The following is an 18,600-nucleotide window of genomic DNA, read 5'->3' as shown; positions in this document are numbered from 1 at the left end:
ATGCTTGGAAGGTGGGGGGCCCAGGAGCCTCTAGGACTGCAGATTGGTTTGAAGACCTTGTATCTGACCATCTCTGACCTCTACAGGAAAACCTGGCATCCCTTCTTCTCTTTTTTTCTTTTGGGCAAGTGGGTGGGGGGTGGGCTGGGGGGGAGTGACACGGCAGCTGTCCATTTCCAGTCGATGTCCATGAATGCAAACACAATGATATTTATGATCCTGGGGGCCTCTATTGTTATGGTAAGAAGCGCCTTATTTTTCCTCTGTGTTTCCCCCCCTCTGCTATTTCCCCTCCCCACATTCTTATGTCTGATCGTGGGGTCTTCTCCTGTAGCTGTGCGTGTACCTGGTCTGTTCGCTTTGTGGCTCTGTTCAAAGTGTGTGTCTGTGTGTGCAAAATACCATTTTTAAGAGCAAGCAATTCTTTTACGGGCCTGTTTTATTTTTAATTTTTAAAAACGGTTATTTTTCACAATCCAGTGCGAGTGACTGTTTTATTCTGACACCTCCAGACCTGACCAGATGTCTTATGGTTTTTGTGTGTGTCTGTCTCTGGTTGTTTTTTTTAAAACAGGCAATTGCGTGCTTGATGGATATGAATGCACTCTTGGACCGATTTCACAATTACATCTTACCGCATTTGAGAGGCGAAGATCGAGTTTGCCACTGCAACTGTGGAAGGTAAGTCGCACGGCTGCCGTGCCATGCATCATCCCACCACCACAAAAAAATTGTTGGGGGGGGAGGAACTGCATTTCTCACCTCCCGTTGGGAGTGAGGAGGCAGAGAGAAATGTGTTCATGCAACGTCCCTGTTTTTTTTACGTCCCTGTGCTGGATTTTGCAAATTTTGTGGAATGTTCCTAGCAGTCTCTCGAATCTATTGAACGATTATACCCCTCTCAGTAGTAATACTTATGCTTCTTCAATGCACTCTCTTCTTGTAAGCTCCACAACAACCCTGTTAGGTAGGTCAGTATGAGAATATATTTATTGAAGGCTGAAAAAAGTGCCGGGGAAAGAGAGACTCACCTGGTGAGCTTATATCAAGTGAGATTTAACTAGGGACATCTTGACCCATAGCTGAGCCTCGCAGCTCTCATCATATAATCAATCGACTGATGTATATGTACGGGTTCACTTTTACAAGGTGTGCTGATGTTTGCTGACTTAGAAGGCTTAAAAAAATAAGACAAGATTAAACTGACTCATGGAGAAGACCACTATTTACTGTTTCTATGGGGGAAATGGAACCTCCGTTTCCAGAAGCAGTCTATCTCTGAGCACCAAATTCTGGGAACAACCAACTAAGGCAGGTTGCCCCTTTTGTGTTTTGCTTGTGCTTTTCTCAAGTGGCATCTTGACTTTCCCACTGTTAGAAGACAGAACGTTGGGACCAGAGGAACCTTTGATGTAATCCAGGTGCTCTGATTTATCTCTCTGGGCCAGAGCAGATTTAGCCCCCCCAAAAAACCACAGCCACCTTGAAGGGAAGGATGAATCTCTACACTTGGTACTGTTGGCTGTGTCACTTTCTCAGATGCTTTGTGAATATTTGAGGATTCGGCACTTGTAATGAACATAGGAAGCTGCCTTCGAGCAGGTCAGAACGTCGGTCCATCTAGATCAGTATTGTCTGCACTGACCGGCAGCGGCTCTCTTAGGTTTCAAATGAAGGTCTCTCTCAGTCCTACCTGGAGAGGCTGGGGTTTGAACCTGCAACCTTCTGCATGCAAAACAGTAGCTCCAGCATTGCACTATGGCCTAGATAAGGCAAAGACTGCTCCTTTGCTATCCCAGAGGGCAGCACTAGCTCTAATGAGCTGAAGTTGGAGGAAGGTAGATTGTGGTTGAACATTAGGATAAAGGCTGCAACGGTGAGAACAGCTAAGCAACAGAAATAATTTCCTTAAGGGGTGATGGCCCATCATTTGGGGATGCCCTGGCTCTGGATTTCATGATGGAACAGCAAGACACAGCTGGTATAGCCCCGTGGGGAGAGCCTGGCTGGGAGTCCAGAGTCTGCGAGTTCAAATCCCCGCTCGTGTCTCCTGGGTGCCAAGGGCCAGCTAAAGGTCACCCCACAGTGAGTGGCTCAGGGGCTACGTGCCCTGCCACCTGTGCAGCTGTGGGCAAGCTGCATAGTCCCAAGGAGCCCAGTTACCCCCCAGCTGGCAGTTGCGGACAAGAAAGGGGCTGGCTTGTGCGGCTGTGGCAAGCTGAGCAGGCCCTCGCCAGCTGGGGAGGACTAGCCTCAGAGGGAGGTGATGGGAAACCTCCTCTGAATACCGCTTACCATGAAATCGCTATTTATAGGATCACCATAAGTCAGGATCGACTTGAAGGCAGCCCATTTCCATTTTGGCTGTGGATTTCATGATGGAACAGCAACACTCTGGCTGCATACCCACCATACATTGTAAGCACATTGAAAGCCCAAGACTCCCCCCTCCAAGAATCCTGGGAGCTGTAGTTTATTTATGTTTATTTATTTATTAATAATATTTATTAGTTGCTTTTTTTCCAAAAAGGAACTCAAAGCGACTTACCAAAAAAAAACCTGTACTCACAGTGGCTTACAACAGAAGCAAACAACAATTACAAATCGTTTACCCTTCACAGAGCTGAAATTCCCAGCACCCTTCACAAACTACAGTTCCCAGGATTCTTGGGGGGGATGTCATGTGCTTTCAGTGCACTTTAAATATATGGTGTGCATGCAGCCTATGATTTCACAGTTGTCATTTGGCAAAGCTCTTGTCACGCAGCAGTCACATTAAGGTGGGCCAGGATAGGGGTGCTGCAAAGAGTCTGACATTAGGATAAGTGGGGAATATGGTTTCCAGAGCTGTGCCTCTGGTTTGTGATGCTCTTTTTGTTTAGGGAGAAAAGAACATTTGTCCTCTGATGATTTAAACCAGGTGTGGGGAGCCTTTGGCTCTCCAGATGTGGCTGAACTACAGCTCCCATTAGCCTCAGCTAGCATGGCCAATGGTGAGGGATGAAGGGAGTTTCACTTCAGCAACATCTGGAGGGTCCAGACTGGTTTAGACTGTGGCTGCTGCTCCGATGGGTTGCATCCAATGCTGGTTCTACTCAGAGTAGGCCCACTGAAGTTAATGGGCATGGCTCACTTAGAGCCATTCCTTTCAGTGGGTCTATTCTGAGTAGAATTTAAGGTGGATACAACCCAACAATCAGAAGCCCTCCTAAAGGGAAGTGCTATTGTGGAACTCTCTGTAGCTTTTTGGGAAGGTGGATGTCAGCATAACCGCAGACCCTGTGCCATCTTTGTTCAAGAGGCAGTGATTTCTGGGACTTGAACCAGAGTTGTCTGAGTTTTGTTTTTAGATCCACATTTTTATCCCTCCCCTTCCCTTGAAAGACCTGAATGGATTTTTTTTTTAAGTACTTGAGATTAGGGATGGAATTATCTGTGAGTTTTGGTTTTCTCAGTTTCTCATTCTTCTCATGTTAAATTTGATTCTCCACATTTCTGCAGCAATGTGCAATTTTTTAAAAAAAATTCTCATGAAAATTCTTCAGCATTTAGTGTGAATTTCTCCTAATAAATACATTTTTGTATGCATTTTTGACTAGTGTATACATTTTTGCAGAATGCCTTTTTGTATGTTCTTTTCACCAGTATGTTCATATTGAGCATATATTTTTGTAAACATTGCTTGCTTGGCGAACTGCATTGCAAAATTCAGATTAAGTGTGAATTTCAAAGGATGGCTGTGTTTCGATTCTCATATTGTTTTGGAAAGTGCAACTTTGATAAATTCAGTTTTAAAAGCAAACAACTGAATTTCTCCTCCCCCATCCCTATGTGAGATTGGTGTAGGAAAGTAGTGACCCCCTTTGCCTGACAAATCACAGAGTGGAAAGAGAGAGAATTGCTTCTCTGTGCACTGATTCTCGGGACTGTGATGTAAGAACTGGAAAGCTTGGCTTGTGGTTCCACCTTGAGTGTTTGTGTCCATTCTCCTTATGTGTCCACTGTGGACCATCATGCCAGTTGGCCTGTGGCGATGGTCCTCTGTATATTAATTAGTCCAAAAGGCATATTAATGGAGGAGCTTTAACAAAAATAAATAAATAAAGACTCCCATCTGCCATAAGCAATTAAAATGGTGTTCACTCAATTGCTTTGGGCTGCGCCCGGAAATGACTCTCCTTCATCTTCTGACAACCCCTTCGATGGGACGGAGAGATTAAAATGGAGGATTCCTGTTGGGATGAACCTCAAGGTCACGTCTTTCTGCTATTTATTTCCGCTCTGGCTGCCCAAATATCCCCAGTAGGGATGGAAAGTCAATTCTCTCTGTTTCTTGTTTTCTCAGGCTTAAATTAAATTCTCCCCATTTCCATGGCTTTTTGTGATTTCCCCCCCCCCAATCTTTATGAAAACCCATCAACATTTTTTGCGCAGATTTCTCCTCATACACACCGTTTTCTTTGCAGCTTTGACTAATACACACCTTTTTTTTGCAAGCATTTCTGTATGTCATTTGCACTGATAAATTCATGTTTTATGCACACTTCCCCCCTGAAATTTGCATTTTGTCAACACTGTTTGGCTGGAGGACTGCATCGCAGTATTCAGATCAGCGTGAATTTTGAATGGCTGTGTTTTGATCCTCATATTGTTGTGGAAAGTGTGAATTTGATAGCTTTGGGTTTAAACCTGATTTGGATTGAATTTCTCCCCCGTTCCTAATTCCCAGTTAAGAGTAGAGGGGCACAGAATAGAGAGTTGGGCAAGGTGTAGGAACTCAGGGACTTGTGTATTGAAATGATTTAAAAGGTTCCTAACCTGCCTTCCAACAACAAGGACATTGAACTTGTCAGGATGATCAATACCTCGGCACAGTCATTAACCAAAATGGAGACAATAGTCAAGAAGTCAGAAGAAGGCTAGGACTTGGGAGGGCAGCTGTGAGAGAACTAGAAAAGGTCCTCAAATGCAAAGATGTATCACTGAACACCAAAGTCAGGATCATTCAGACCATGGTATTCCCGATCTCTATGTATGGATGTGAAAGTTGGACAGTGAAAAAAGCGGATAAGAGAAAAATCAACTAATTTGAAATGTGGTGTTGGAGGAGAGCTTTGTGCATACCATGGACCATGAAAAAGACAAATTATTGGGTGTTAGAACAAATTAAACCAGAACTATTGCTAGAAGCTAAAATGATGAAACTGAGGTTCTCATACTTTGGGCACATCATGAGAAGACATGATTCACTAGAAAATACAATAATTCTGGGGAAAACAGAAGGGAGTAGAAAAAGAGGAAGGTCAAACAAGAGATGGACTGATTCCATAAAGGAAGCCACAGACCTGAACTTACAAGATCTGAACAGGGTGGTTCATGACAGATGCTATTGGAGGTCACTGGTTCATAGGGTCGCCATAAGTTGACATCGACTTGAAGGCACATAACAACAACAATAAACCTGCCTTCCAGGTTAGCACACCCTGTATCCTGGCGCCCTCCCAAAGCATGCCTACAGGGAAGGATGTAGCTCAGCGGTAGTTGAATGCAGTAGGTCCCCAGTTCAATCTCCAGGTAGGGCTGGGAATGTCCCCTTCATGAAACCCTGGAGAGCCATTGACGGTCAGTGTAAGTAGATGGGCGGACGGTCTGACTCAGGTTAAGGCAGTTTCTTATGTCCTAAGTCCAGTGCATTTATGAGTGATACGTGATTAAAGCAGATGCGTGGCACAGACTTGGTGGCAGTCCAGGAGTTCTGACAAGGCAAAGGGTTAGCAGGAATAAATCTGGTCTAGGAGCAAAGGCCAAGGGTCACAAGTCCAAGAGCAGTAACAGGAACCTCAAGGAGGCCCGGGAGCTGCAAAGTTGTTCCAGCCAGCGGCAGCTGGTGCCCATCTGAGGCTGGCAGGGCGGAAAGCAGGGAGCCCAAAAGCAGGCGGGGCCAGAGCCAATGACCGGCGGAGCCAAAGCCGATCATAGGCGGAGCCTGTGAATTTTACTTTTGCCCCATCCTCCTCCTCCCCCCCACTGAGTTCTACAAAGGCAACTCTGGGACTGAGAAGGAGGAGACAGCAGACAGCCAGGGCCACCCCCAGCTCCCATCAGGCCCCAGCCAGCATGACCAGTGGTCAGAGATGATGGGAGCTGGAGTCCAGCAATGTGTGGAGGGGCCAACCCTGCTCTAGGGCTTGCATCCCTTGGACCGGTTGCCGATTTGTTTCCAAGGCCAGTCTTAAAGTGCCGGACTTGACCTCTGAGGCCCTTGGATGTCCAGATTGCTCAAAGCTCTACTTTCTCAGCATTTCCTTTGAGTGGCTTCCGAGGACCTCCTCTCTTGTAGGAAGCTGAATTATGCCCGGTCAGATCAGTGGTCCGTCCAGCTCAATGTTACCTCTAGCAGCCCTCCCCAACCTGGGTCCCTCCAGAGGTTTTGAAAGGACAACTTCCATCAAGCTGTGGCTGGCTGAAGTTGTTCTAAAACATCTGGAGGCAGCGGAGACTGATGGCTCTGATGTCAGCAGGGCAGCGAATCGCTCCGGGTTTTAGTCCAAACGTTAGAGGAATCGCTTTTGGCACCTTGGACAGCTGCTTGAAAGTTCAGGTGAAAACCCAGAGCATATTTACTGGCCCCACTGAAGTGGGAGCCACCAGTCTCCCCTTTCTGGAGGGCATCAGGTTGAAGAAGATGGGTCTACACAGATTGGCAGCAGCTCTCCAGGGTGTCAGACCTTGCTCTTCCCCAGCCCTTCCTGGGATTGAACCTGGGACATTCTCTTGGTGTAACGTAACCTCCTGTGTTCCTCTTAAGGACATGGCCATAGCTCAGGGGCAGAGCATCTTCTTTGCATGGTGAGGACCCCACGTTCCATCCTTGGCATCTCTAAGGAGGAGGGACCGCCAAGCTTCCCAGGTCCCTCTCCAGGTCGGCCTGTTGCAGGGGTCCTACCACTGAGCTATCCTTCCCACTCTTTTAGCCAAAAAATGTGTTTATTAGGATGACTTTGCTGATGAATTTTCATGAGGATTAAGAAAATGTGGTGTTTTTTTAGCAAATTGCTGCAAAAATGCAGAGAACTGAATTTAAGATTGGGGAAATCCGTTCCTGGCTGCAGGTCCCATTTCTCTTAGCTAACGCTCTTTAGATTCAGAATATCCGTACCGGTGCAGAGACAAAGGTCAGAATATCACACACCTTGTGAAAAATGGCAGAGGCTTCGTCAGCCTGTGCGAAAGAAGCTATCCTTTTAATCTCCCTGGAGAACTTTTTCACAAAGCGCTTGATAAATTCTCTAAATCCACAAGAGAATCATTCAAAACAGTCACCTCAACTGAATTGACTTTAACCTTTTTGATAGCACTGATTCTTTCAAAAAGTAATTAAAAATAAACCTATTTCTCCATCCTGATGAGAAATATATATTCTGTTGCCTTTGCGGGTGGGGTGTGGGTGAGGAAATGCAATTGTCTTAAAAGGGAAAAGACCATTGATTCTTCATCTTTATCTGCTACAATGCGGAGGCGACCTGCTTTAACAGTCTATGCTTTCTTGGGAGGGCAAGCTATTTTATTTTGTAAAAAAAAATCTCCATTATTTCCTGTACTTTCCTGGAATAGCTCTCCCACTGAGAGCCAAGTGCTTTTTTCCTTGTCCTTCTATTAGCTTTATAGATATGAGTCGCCGTGTTTGGGAGAAAAACCAGTCTTTCAAGCCAAATCTAACATCCCTCAAAGCAGAATTGTAAATTAATTTCTTTGAAAGAGCCAAAACAATTAAAACATACACACACAAAAGCCTCGTGTAAAAATTCATGGCGGGCAGTTTGACCTGTGCACAGGAGAGGTGGGCAGATCTATGCGGAGGTCAGGGTTTGATGGAGAGTGGAAGGGCCCTAGTTCAGTGGCAGAGTCCTAGTTTTGGGCACAGAAGTGGTAGTGCAGTGGAAAATTCAGAAGCCCAGGGTCCCTTCATGAGAGTCACAGCCACGCCCCCCTTTTTATGCTGCTGGGTTGAGAATGAGATCCTTGTTAATTCCTTCTTCCACAACAATGGACGTCCCTAGGAGCCAATAAGCATGGAAGAGGAGAGTGTTAGCTATTGAAAAGAGTCTTCTCAGTGGCTGATCTCCCCTCCTTTCACTCTGATTGGCTCCAATCAGCAGGAAAGGACAAGGAAGCTTGTTAGAAGACTCTTCTCAGTGGCTAACACGCTCCCTTTTCATGCTAATTGGCTCGTAGGATGCTGGAGACATTGGGACCCTGCTCCCAAAAAAGTAAAGAGTCTAAGACCCCCCTGAGACCCTGGACGACTACACCCCTGTACAGAAGGTCCCAGGTTCAATCCAGGTAGGGCTGGAAATGTTCCCGGTCTGAAAACTTGGACAGCCTCTGCCAGTCAGTGCAGACAATACTGAGCTAGAGGAACCAGGACTCTGACTCAGTAGAAGGCAGCTTTGTATGCTCCTATGATGTGACCTGCAGCCCCTCTCCCTTTAAAATTGTGGGAGAAGAGCATCGCTCAGCAATAGAGCATTTCCTTTGCATGCAGAAAGTCAATCTCTAGCACCTTCAGCTTTTTTTAAAAAAAAGAATGACCAAACAGTAGCACAGGCAGATAGTGAGCCTCATTCCTAGGGGCCGAATGCAAACTTCCCGGCCTGTACACGTGGCCCTCGGCGTGCGCTCCTGGAGGGCTTTTGCCTAGCTGGCTTGAGTCCTGGAACTGTGCGAATGCCTCTTGTGGGATGGATGGAGCGATGTCTGTTTTGGCCGGGCAGATGGAAACATCTGATTTTGGCAGGGCTGGAATGCAAGTGCATCTTTTTCCAACCTGTTACGATACATCAACACCGTGCACACAGAGTTTTTAGGATTTCTGTATACTTTCTAAGAGACAATTTTGTGGTTGAAATATTTTTATTTGTACTTTTTTTCAAAAAGAATTATTTGTAGAATTCCCTGATGAAGGACCTGACAGGCATTAGCCTACTATACACATCCATTGCTCCGCCTACTTTTCCTTGTGACCCTGCCCACCACTGGCACATGGCCCCCGGAAGGTGCTCCACGAGGCAGTATGGCCCTCGAGCTGAACCAATGTTCCCCACCCCTGAGGCAGCAGGTGACAGAAAAGACCTCTGCCTATGACTCTGAGGACCATCACCTGTCTAGCCATACGTTGTCTGAGTACACAACGCACAGGGGTAGAGAGTCAGTTAGTCCGACCCACGATAATGTCGCTTCCTGCTTCCCTGAGGATGCAGTGGCTTCTCCATACTCAAATGGCACCTTTTGCCTTCTGTTTTTCTTCATTCCAATGCCCTGCAGCAAAATTGGGGACTCTTTGGCAGCCTGAGGGCCACCTTCTCTTCTGGGCAACCTGCTGAGGGCCGCATGCCAGAGGCACAAGTCGGCAGAGCGATTTGTGTAAATGTTTAGGCTAATCTCAACACCCACTATCCCGGCAAGCACGATGGACGGTCAAGGACACATTCTCCAGTAGGGGGCAGAGCCGGGTTGGGGAGGGGCGTGGTTTGGGGAGAGTTCCGAGGGCCATATTCATAGGCCTGGAGGGCTGCGGTTGGCCCCTGCACCTGAAGTTCTCCATTCCTGCTGTATGGGAATGTTTTAAAATTTGTTTGTGGTGCATTACAAATATGAAACAGGTTGTGTTCAGCTAGGCCCTGCTCCGAGTAGACCTGCTGAAATGAATGAACCTAAGGTAGTCATGTCTATTTATTTATTTAATTTATTGCATTTGTATACCTCCCCGGAGCTGAAGATCTCTGGGCGGTTTACAACCATTACAACCATTAAAAAGAAATGTACAAATTTAAAAACACCTTTTAAAAAAGCAATTTAAAAACACAGTCTATTGACTTTAATAGGTCTACCGTGAGTACCGCCCAATGTCCGTATCTAATAGAATAGAATGCACCGTCTGCTCTGTGTTGGAATTGCTTTTAAATCTGTTTTTAAATCTGTTTTTATAAAAGATCTTTTAAAGCTTTTAAAAATGTTTTTAAAAATGTTTTTAAAAATGTTTTAATATGTTTTTAATGGTTGTTTTGTTTTAATATATTTTAAAGCCTGTTCCTATGATGTGTTAAAGTGTTTTGAGCGCATTTGTTTGCCGCCCTGGGCTCCTACTGGGAGGAAGGGCAGATATAAATCTCATAAAAAATCAATCAATCAATCTTCTAGGAAAAAATGGAAATGGACTGCCTTCAAGTCGACTCTGACTTATGGCGACCCTATGAATAGGGTTTTCATGGTAAGCGGTGTTCAGAGGGGGGTTACCATTGCCTTCCTCTGAGGTTGAGAGGCAATGACTGGCCCAAGGTCACCCAGTGAGCTTCATGGCTGTGTGGGGATTCGAACCCTGGTATCCCAGGTCATAGTCCAGCACCTTAACCACTACACCACACTGGCTCTCGCAATCTTCTAGGAATATATTCCAATAATGTAAAAAAGTCATGCAAAGAAGGTTGACCGAACTTTTGTCACATGGCAAACTTTTCAAACGAAGCAAGGGGGCTTTCAGAAGCAGATTGTGATACGAACAGCCCAGCACGAGTCATGTCTTTTGTGTTCCAAATGAACAAATGGTCTCTGAGTAAAAGAAGGGATGCCAAGACAAATAAACAAGCAAACAAAAGGCAACAGGTTTTGCTGAACAGAACATCGGAAGAGCCCTGTTGGATCAGGCTAGTGGCCCATCTAGTCCAGGCTCTCACAGTGGCCAACCAGATGCCCATTTTGGGACGCCCACGAGCAGGAGCGGAGTGCGAGAGCAACTCTCCCCTCCTGTGGTTTCCAGCAACTGGTTTTCGGGCGCATACTGACTACGACAGTGGAGGTAGAACATCACCATTGTGGCTAGTGTCCATTAATAGCCTCACGCTCCATGAATTTGTCTGATCTTCTTTTCAAGCCATCCCTGTTGGTGCCCGTCGCCATATCTTGTGGGAATGAATCCCAGAATTTAACTATGTGCTTTGTGAAGGAGTCCTTCTCTTCTGCCTGTCCTGAATCCTTCAACATTCAGCTTCATTGGTGATCCCTGAGTTCTAGTGCTTTGAGAGACAAACATTTCTTTGTCCAATTTCTCCAGGCCGTGCAACATTTTATGTACCTGTCTCCTCTTACTTGCCTTTTCTTTAAACTAAAAAGCCCCAAATCTTTTAATCTTTCCTCATAGGGGAGGAGCTGGTATAGCACAGTGGGGAGGAGAGCCTGGCTGGGAGTCCAGAGTCTGTGAGTTCAAATCCCCACTCGTGTTTCCTGGGTGTAAAGGGCCAGCTCAAGATCACCCCCACAGGGAGTGGCTCGGGGTGACGTGCCCTGCCACCTGTGCAGCCGTGGGCAAGCGGCATAGTCCCAAGGAGCCCAGTTGCCCCCCAGCTGGCAGTTGCGGACAAGGAAGGGGCTGGCTTGTGCAGCTGTGGCAAGCTGAGCAGGCCCTAGCTAGCCTCAGAGGGAGGCGATGGGAAACCCCCTCTGAATACCGCTTACCATGAACACCTATTCATAGGGTCACCATAAGTTGGGATCAACTTGAAGGCAGTCCATTCCCATTTCCATAGGGGAGGTGTTGCATCCACTTGATCATTTTGATTGCTTTTTTTCTGATCTGGGAAACTTGTATTAAACAGATGGGAAACTGAGGCAGTCCTTCAGACATGGTTCATGTATTTGGTTTTTCTTAATCTTCTTTTTAGTTACATTTTTATCCAATCTCTTCCTCCAAGGGGCTTGGGATGGCTCCACAGTGCCTTCCTCCAAATTTTGTCCATACAACAGCCCTGTGGAGTAAGTTCGCATTGAGAAGCAAACCTACCAAAATTCCCTTTCTACAAAACAGTGCATGAACCAAAACACATCCATCGAAATTCGCACTCCTCCCAGTTTTGCAATGCAGTTCTCCGGTCAACGAATGCATACAAAAACACCACTTTTTTAAAAAGAAGCTTAAAAAACATCTTAAAAAGCAATTCCAACCCAGACACAGACTGGGATAAGGTCTCTACTTAAAAGGCTTGTTGAAAGAGGAAGGTCTTCAGTAGGAGTCTTGCACCAGACATCAAATTCTGCACCAGACACCAAATGCATCAGCCAGATGTCAGGCAGATGTCCGGATATAGAATGATTTCCACTGCCAAGCGAGGCAGGCAGAAGGACATGACTGTATGTAGGGGTGATTCTGACGAGCCCTCCTCCCACATTAGTGCTGGCGCGAATGGATTTGTGTAATCACTACATCACATGCTGGAGCATGAACAGCCTCATGGGGGTCTTTCCAATGACCTTGGCAGCAGCCTGGAGCATGGTATGTGTAGGGCATCCGGCCTGTCTTAATCTGTTGGCTTTTGCTGCAATCAGCAGCGATCAGCTTAGGAAAATTATCCCATCGATTGGCCCTTTTCAAAAGCAACAGGAACGGTTGTTGCCTTTTAATTCGCCTCGTCTTTTGGGATGTTTGGCAAAGAGACTTTTCCCTGCTTGGGTACTGCGTCATTTTTTAATTTTATTTTCAACGGTCGCATTTCTTGTTTGAATGACCCGTTCATTTTTTTAGAATAGGGCTCGCCAACATGGCTGCACACTGCCGGGCACACATGTGCCCTCTGAGACCTTATGGTCTCCACACTTCAAGAAGGATGCAGACAAACTGAAACGGGTTCAGAGGAGGACAACAAAGATGATCAGGGGACTGGAAACAAAGCCCTATGAGGAGAGACTGAAAGAACTGGGCATGTTTAGCCTGGAGAAGAGGAGACTGAGGGGAGATATGATAGCACTCTTCAAGTACATGAAAGGCTGTCACACACAGGAGGGCCAGGATCTCTTCTCGATCGTCCCAGAGTGCAGGTCACGGAATAATGGGCTCAAGTTGCAGGAAGCCAGATTTCGACTGGACATCAGGAAAAACTTCCTAACTGTTAGAGCCATACGACAATGGAACCAATGACCTAGAGAGGTAGTGGGCTCTCCGACACTGGAGGCATTCAAGAGGCAATTGGACAGCCACCTGTTGGGGATGCTTTGATTTGGATTCCTGCACTGAGCAGGGGGTTGGACTCGATGGCTTTATAGGCCCCTTCCAAGTCTACTATTCTATGGTTCTATGATTCTCTGTAGCTCCCCACCCCAATGACATTAAGCTTCAAGGAAGCATTGTATTATAGGCAACAGAGCAAGTTGCAGTGTGTGCTTGATAGGGAGGGCGGAGGAATGTTTTTAACTTTCTAGGTATTTTTTAAACTTTTCCTTTAATTTTAATTTTTTATTAACTGTAAGTCTACATACGTGTGCAGAAAAGCAACTAACAAATTCAATAAATAAATAAAAAAATTATTTCAATGGGTCTGCTCTGAGTAAACAACTTTGGATACATCCCATTGTCAATCACGTTGGGTTGTATCCAGCGCTAGTCCTATTCAGAGCAGATCCATTTCCCTCTATGATGCCTGGAATGATTCAACGTCTGAGGAATTGCAGGAAGCAAAGATGGCGACTCTGAGTCACCACTGGGAGCAGGAGCTGCTAACAAAGGGGATGGGGTCAATCTGGGGGGTGAGATTTAACATACATCTGGGAGTGTCTAACTTAATCCTACTCAGAGATGACCCATCGAATGTAATGAATTTAAGTTAGTCACGTTCGTTGGCTTCAATGGGTCTACTCCAAGTAGGACATCAATTAGACGAAAGCTACATTTCTGCAGCGATTTGTGATATATATTTTTTAAAATGCTTGTGAAAATTCTCCGTCATTTTCATGCATATTTCTCTCAATAAACACAAGTCTTATGGTCACATTTTTGCAAGCCGTTTCTCATCACAGGACGCATGCTGCCATGCTGTTTTCATTCATATGTTTGTTTCTACGCACGCTTTCCTCTGACACAGCATTTTTGTAAACGTTGGTTGGAGAACTGCGCTGAAAAATTCAGTCAAGTGCGGATTCGGACGGATGGCTGCGTTTCAGTTCCCGTCTCGTTTTGGAAAGGGCGAATTTGATATGTTCAGCTTGAAATGCAAATGGAATTGAATTCCTTGCCCATCCCTAGACACAACCCACTGATGTATGTTAAATACACCCTTGACAGATTCAGTGACCCCAGCTGCAAGAGAGCGTTGGCCCCATTCTGCTGCTAGGGCCCCGACAACTGCCTGAGGATGGCGTCAGAATAGGCTTTGGGCAGACTTTCTAATGGCTGCAAATCCACTTCCTCTCCTTTTTGCCCTTCGGCTTTTGATGCTCTCCTCCTCACCTTCCTCCAACAGGCATCATGTCCATTACGTCATCCCGTACGACGGAGACCAATCCGTGGTGGATTCTTCCGAGAACTACTTTGTGACTGACAATGTCACCAAGCAGGAAATTGATCTGATGCTGGGACTCTTACTGGGCTTCTGCATAAGCTGGTTTCTGGTCTGGATGGACGGGGTGCTCCATTATGCCGTACGAGCGTGGAGGACAAGCCGACGGTATGGTAAGTGAACCCTCGCTGGTGTCTTGTGGAGGGATTTCTGATGTGTCGCCACCGATCTGTCGAGGGAAGGGGTGTTTCTGCGCTGGAGAAGGCTGAAGGTTGTCTCTTGCTAGGGATGGAAGGATCTGCCCGCTTTGGTTCTCTGAGTTTCTCATTTTTTCCCAATCGTAGCATTTATCCTGATTTCTAGGGGCCATCTGGACCCCAGGTGCACTTTTACTTATGTCGTTTACACAAAAGTGGACCTACAGGGGTGTCCTTCTAGGATGTTGTTGCACATTTTAACCTGTACAACATCCCCAAATTTCAGCCAGTTAGCACTTGCCGTTTTCCTTCTGGAACAAAACACCACTGGGGTCTAAAAATGTTGGAAGTGAGGCAAGAGCAACTCTTGTTTAGGTTCTTTTGTTTGTATTCCAGAAGGAAGATAGAGTCTGGATCCTCCAGCTGGCTAGGCTGGCCTACCTTTACCTGTGCTCTTCTCTACCTAACTTCCTTCCGTTGTAAACTGAGATGCTCAGGGAAGCTGACCTGCCCCTCCTTCCTTTGTCTTCTTCTTCGACTGTCTGAGGAGAGAGGAGGCATCTCTGTCTTTGTTCTCTCTCCTGAGCCACGAGGGCCAAGGCCGGCCCCAGGCATGCCAGGGCCCTTGGGCACCAGCCCACCCTGGGCCCCTCCGCTCCCCTTCCGCGATCCGTGGAAGCATCCACGGACTGCAAGACAGGAGCTTCCACGCTGCCTGCCATCCCCCCGCTATCCCCTCTTCATCTACCTTTCCGTCGTTGTTTGGGGCGCACGCAGGTTTGCCATCAATCAAGATGGCAGCCGAGATTAGGGTTAGGGTTCCAGATGAGGATGAGCATGCTTAGCAAGCACACACAGGTGATCGAATGTGTGGGGAATGGAAAACCCGAGTTGAGGCAAAAATGGAAGAAGGCATGGTTGCCTGGAAGCCTGAACAGGAGCACTATACTGCAACAATTTGTTGGAGGTTCCACCTGGGCTGCTTGAATATCTTTCTTGAGGGTACTTTTGGATTGAAAGTGCGGGGTGCTAAAACCATTGTGATAAAATGGAATTACGAATGCTTTCAAAGTCCAGGGGATGGAGATTCCCAAATGCAAGGAACATTTGGGATCGAGGACCCTGCACTGAAATGTGTTTGGTGGTCAGCTCATGGGGAAGCCCATCATAAACTCAGGGTGGGTTTTTGAGCTTTGCCAAGGTTATGCTGAGGTCTCTCTCTCTCTCCCCACCCCCATTTCTCTTCCCTTTCCAGAAAACTCTTGGTCCTGGATTCCAAAATTTTGTAACTTCAGGGAGTTCAGGAAACGTCATCACCGGCAGTACGACGAGTCTACTGGAAACATGGTCCACATCAAACAGAAGCTGTACCATAACGGGCACCCCAGCCCCAGACACCTCTGAGAAACCCAAGACTGTCGAGAGGTTGTAGAACTTGACCTTTCTTTCTTTTTTTGCTATCTGTCAAGGGGATCGTGACCCGTCTGCTTGTTCCTCGACGGATGCTGCCTGAAGGACTTCCGTTCAGTTACCTTCACTGTGTGTGTCTGTGCGGCACACCGAGAATGCACAATTCAACCCTGTCCGGGCTGTGAGGTGCCCGAGACGCTGCACTGTGGTTACCATTTTATTGGTGGACTTCTGTATATATGTAAACAGAAACAAACAAACAGAAAGAATTTGCATTGTACTTCCAGCCCGTCGCTCTCTCGATGGTTTGTCCCGCAACGCCAATGACGTATCTTTTTTGTTCGGTTTGGTTATTTTTTTGTGTTCTTTTCTTTTGGAAATCTGTCGTCGTTCAAAGTCTTTGTAGGTGAGTTCGGCCAGAAGATGCAATGTTTAGCATAAGATGTGCCCATCTCTCCTGTCTTTCTCTCCTCCCCCCCCTCAATTCTTTCCAGCGCTGGTTATGTCGCGTTTCCAATTGCAAACTTGGCTTGAGGTTCCTGACGTCCAGTAGCTACGGTGCATAGAATAGACCATGTCCCATCTTTGGTCGCTTTGAAATCGAGTCACCACTAATGCCCCCGCCACCATTTTTGTTTTGGTTGTGTTCCTAAAATTAACAGGAGCTGTAGTTCAACCTGTCTGAATATTCACCATTCCAGAAGAACTAACCCTGACTTGTCATGGAAAATGAAGTAGGTTGGGCCCGAGGCAGAAGAACTTGGATGTGAGTCACAGTGAGGTTCCTCCGTCGGTTTTTGTGCAGAGGTGGCCGGTGGCTCTGATGTCCGTGGAACAGTAAAATCCACTCTGGGTTTTAGACTGAACTTTCGAGGAACTGCCCAAGGCGTTGAAACCTAGGTTCAGCACCTTGGATAGCTCCTCGAAAGTTTGGATGAAAACCCAGAGTTGATTCCATTGCCCCGTTAGCATCGGAGCCACTGGCCACTTCTGTGGAACGTATCGAGGGCCCGTTGACAGCTCTCTCCAATCATGTCAGCCTTCTGGGAGTCTGTCAGCAGCTCACGTATGCCTGCCTCTAGAATGACAAATCTTTATATGCATTGCACCGCAAAGGGATTCGTAGTAGAAAAATGCTGAATGCCAGGCTTTTGGAATAACTTTGCCTTTCGCCCACAGCCCATGTTGGGAAGCAGGGCACTGACTTGACAGCTCATTCCATCAGCCATTGGTCTTGTAGTCAAACCAACGACGGATTGGGGGGGATGTCTTGTGCATGCTTCAACACGTCACTTGGGAATGGAGGATGCTGCTTTATTCCTGGTCAGACTTTTATCTATCTACTCTGGTATTGTCTACTCTGACTGGTAGTGGATCTCCAGGGCCTCAGGCAGAGAAGGAGGTAGGAGGGTTGTCGCTCAGTGGGAGTGCATCTGCTTTGCATGCGCAAGGTCCTAGGTTTTATTTTTATTTATTATTTGATTTATATCCCGCCCTTCCTCCCAGCAGGAGCCTGGGGCAGTGGTTCAATCTCTGGCTTCTCCCGGTAGGGCCAGGAGTGACTCCCTGCCTGAAACTCTGGGGAGCCTCTGCCAGTCCGTGTAGACAATACTGGGCTGGAGGGACCAATGGTCTGACTCAGTATAAGGCAGCTTCCTGTGCCCTTACAGCTTTCCTGTCGCTCAGTCCTTTTCAACTGGAGATGGTGGAGATTGAACCTGGGAACTTCTGCATGCAAAGCAAGGGCGCTACCATTGGGCTGTGGTCTCTCACCTGCTTTATCAGATCCAGACGTTCCTCTAGGCCAGAAATGGGAAAGTTGTGGCCCTCCAGATGTTGTTGTACTACAACTCCCATTAGCCCCAGTCAGATGGCCAACGGTTAGCGATGGAGGGAATTGCAATTGGACAACATCTGGAGGGCCACAAGGTTCCCAATCCTTGTTTGAGGCCATGATGATCCAGGATCTTGGCTTACTGTGGGGTGAAACACCTTCTGTTTGGAAAGATGGAGTTGGGTGGGGTCAGGCCAGAGTCCAGGGATAGCCAACAAGCCCTCACCCACTCACCCACCCACCCACTGGATGTTTCTGGACTACAGCCACCATCATCCCTGATTATTGGCTGAGGCTGATCGTAGCTGGAGGCCGTCTCATGCTGGTGGTCCACAAGCTTTATTCCAGTGGTCCGTGGCTTGTTGTTATGTGCCTTTAAGTCGATTACGACTTATGGCGACCCTATGAATCAGCAACCTCCAACAGCATCTGTCATGAACCACCCTGTTCAGGTCTTGTAAGTTCAGGTCTGTGGCTTCCTTTATGGAATCAATCCATCTCTTGTTTGGCCTTCCTCTTTTTCTACTCCCTGCTGTTTTCCCCAGCACTATTGTCTTTTCTAGTGAATCCGGTCTTCTCGTTATGTGTCCAAAGTATGATAACCTCAGTTTCATCATTTTAGCTTCTAGTGACAGTTCTGGTTTAATTTGTTCTAACACCCAATTATTTGTCTTTTTTGCAGTCCATGGTATGCACAAAGCTCTCCTCCAGCACCACATTTCAAATGAGTTGATTTTTCTCTTATCCACTTTTTTCCCTGTCCAACTTTCACATCCATACATAGAGATAGGGAATACCACGGTCTGAATGATCCTGACTTTGGTGTTCAATGCTACAT

At 46.7% G+C, this 18,600-nt stretch overlaps 1 protein-coding gene across 1 annotated transcript; it reads left to right on the top strand.

Annotated features, from left to right (window-relative positions):
• TMEM240 (transmembrane protein 240) lies at positions 1-15,922 on the top strand. Its single transcript, XM_061601919.1, has 4 exons — positions 1-240; positions 575-681; positions 14,286-14,494; positions 15,774-15,922. Exons 1-4 carry the CDS (start codon positions 1-3, stop codon positions 15,920-15,922), a joined length of 705 nt encoding a protein of 234 aa, XP_061457903.1.
• Positions 15,923-18,600: the final 2,678 nt, after the last annotated feature.

The sequence above is a fragment of the Rhineura floridana genome, chromosome 18, assembly GCF_030035675.1.
Source record: "Rhineura floridana isolate rRhiFlo1 chromosome 18, rRhiFlo1.hap2, whole genome shotgun sequence".
In the NCBI taxonomy this organism is placed as follows: domain Eukaryota; kingdom Metazoa; phylum Chordata; class Lepidosauria; order Squamata; family Rhineuridae; genus Rhineura; species Rhineura floridana.
The sequence above is the reverse complement of the archived record's forward strand: the minus strand, read 5'-3'. Positions and strand labels throughout refer to the sequence as shown.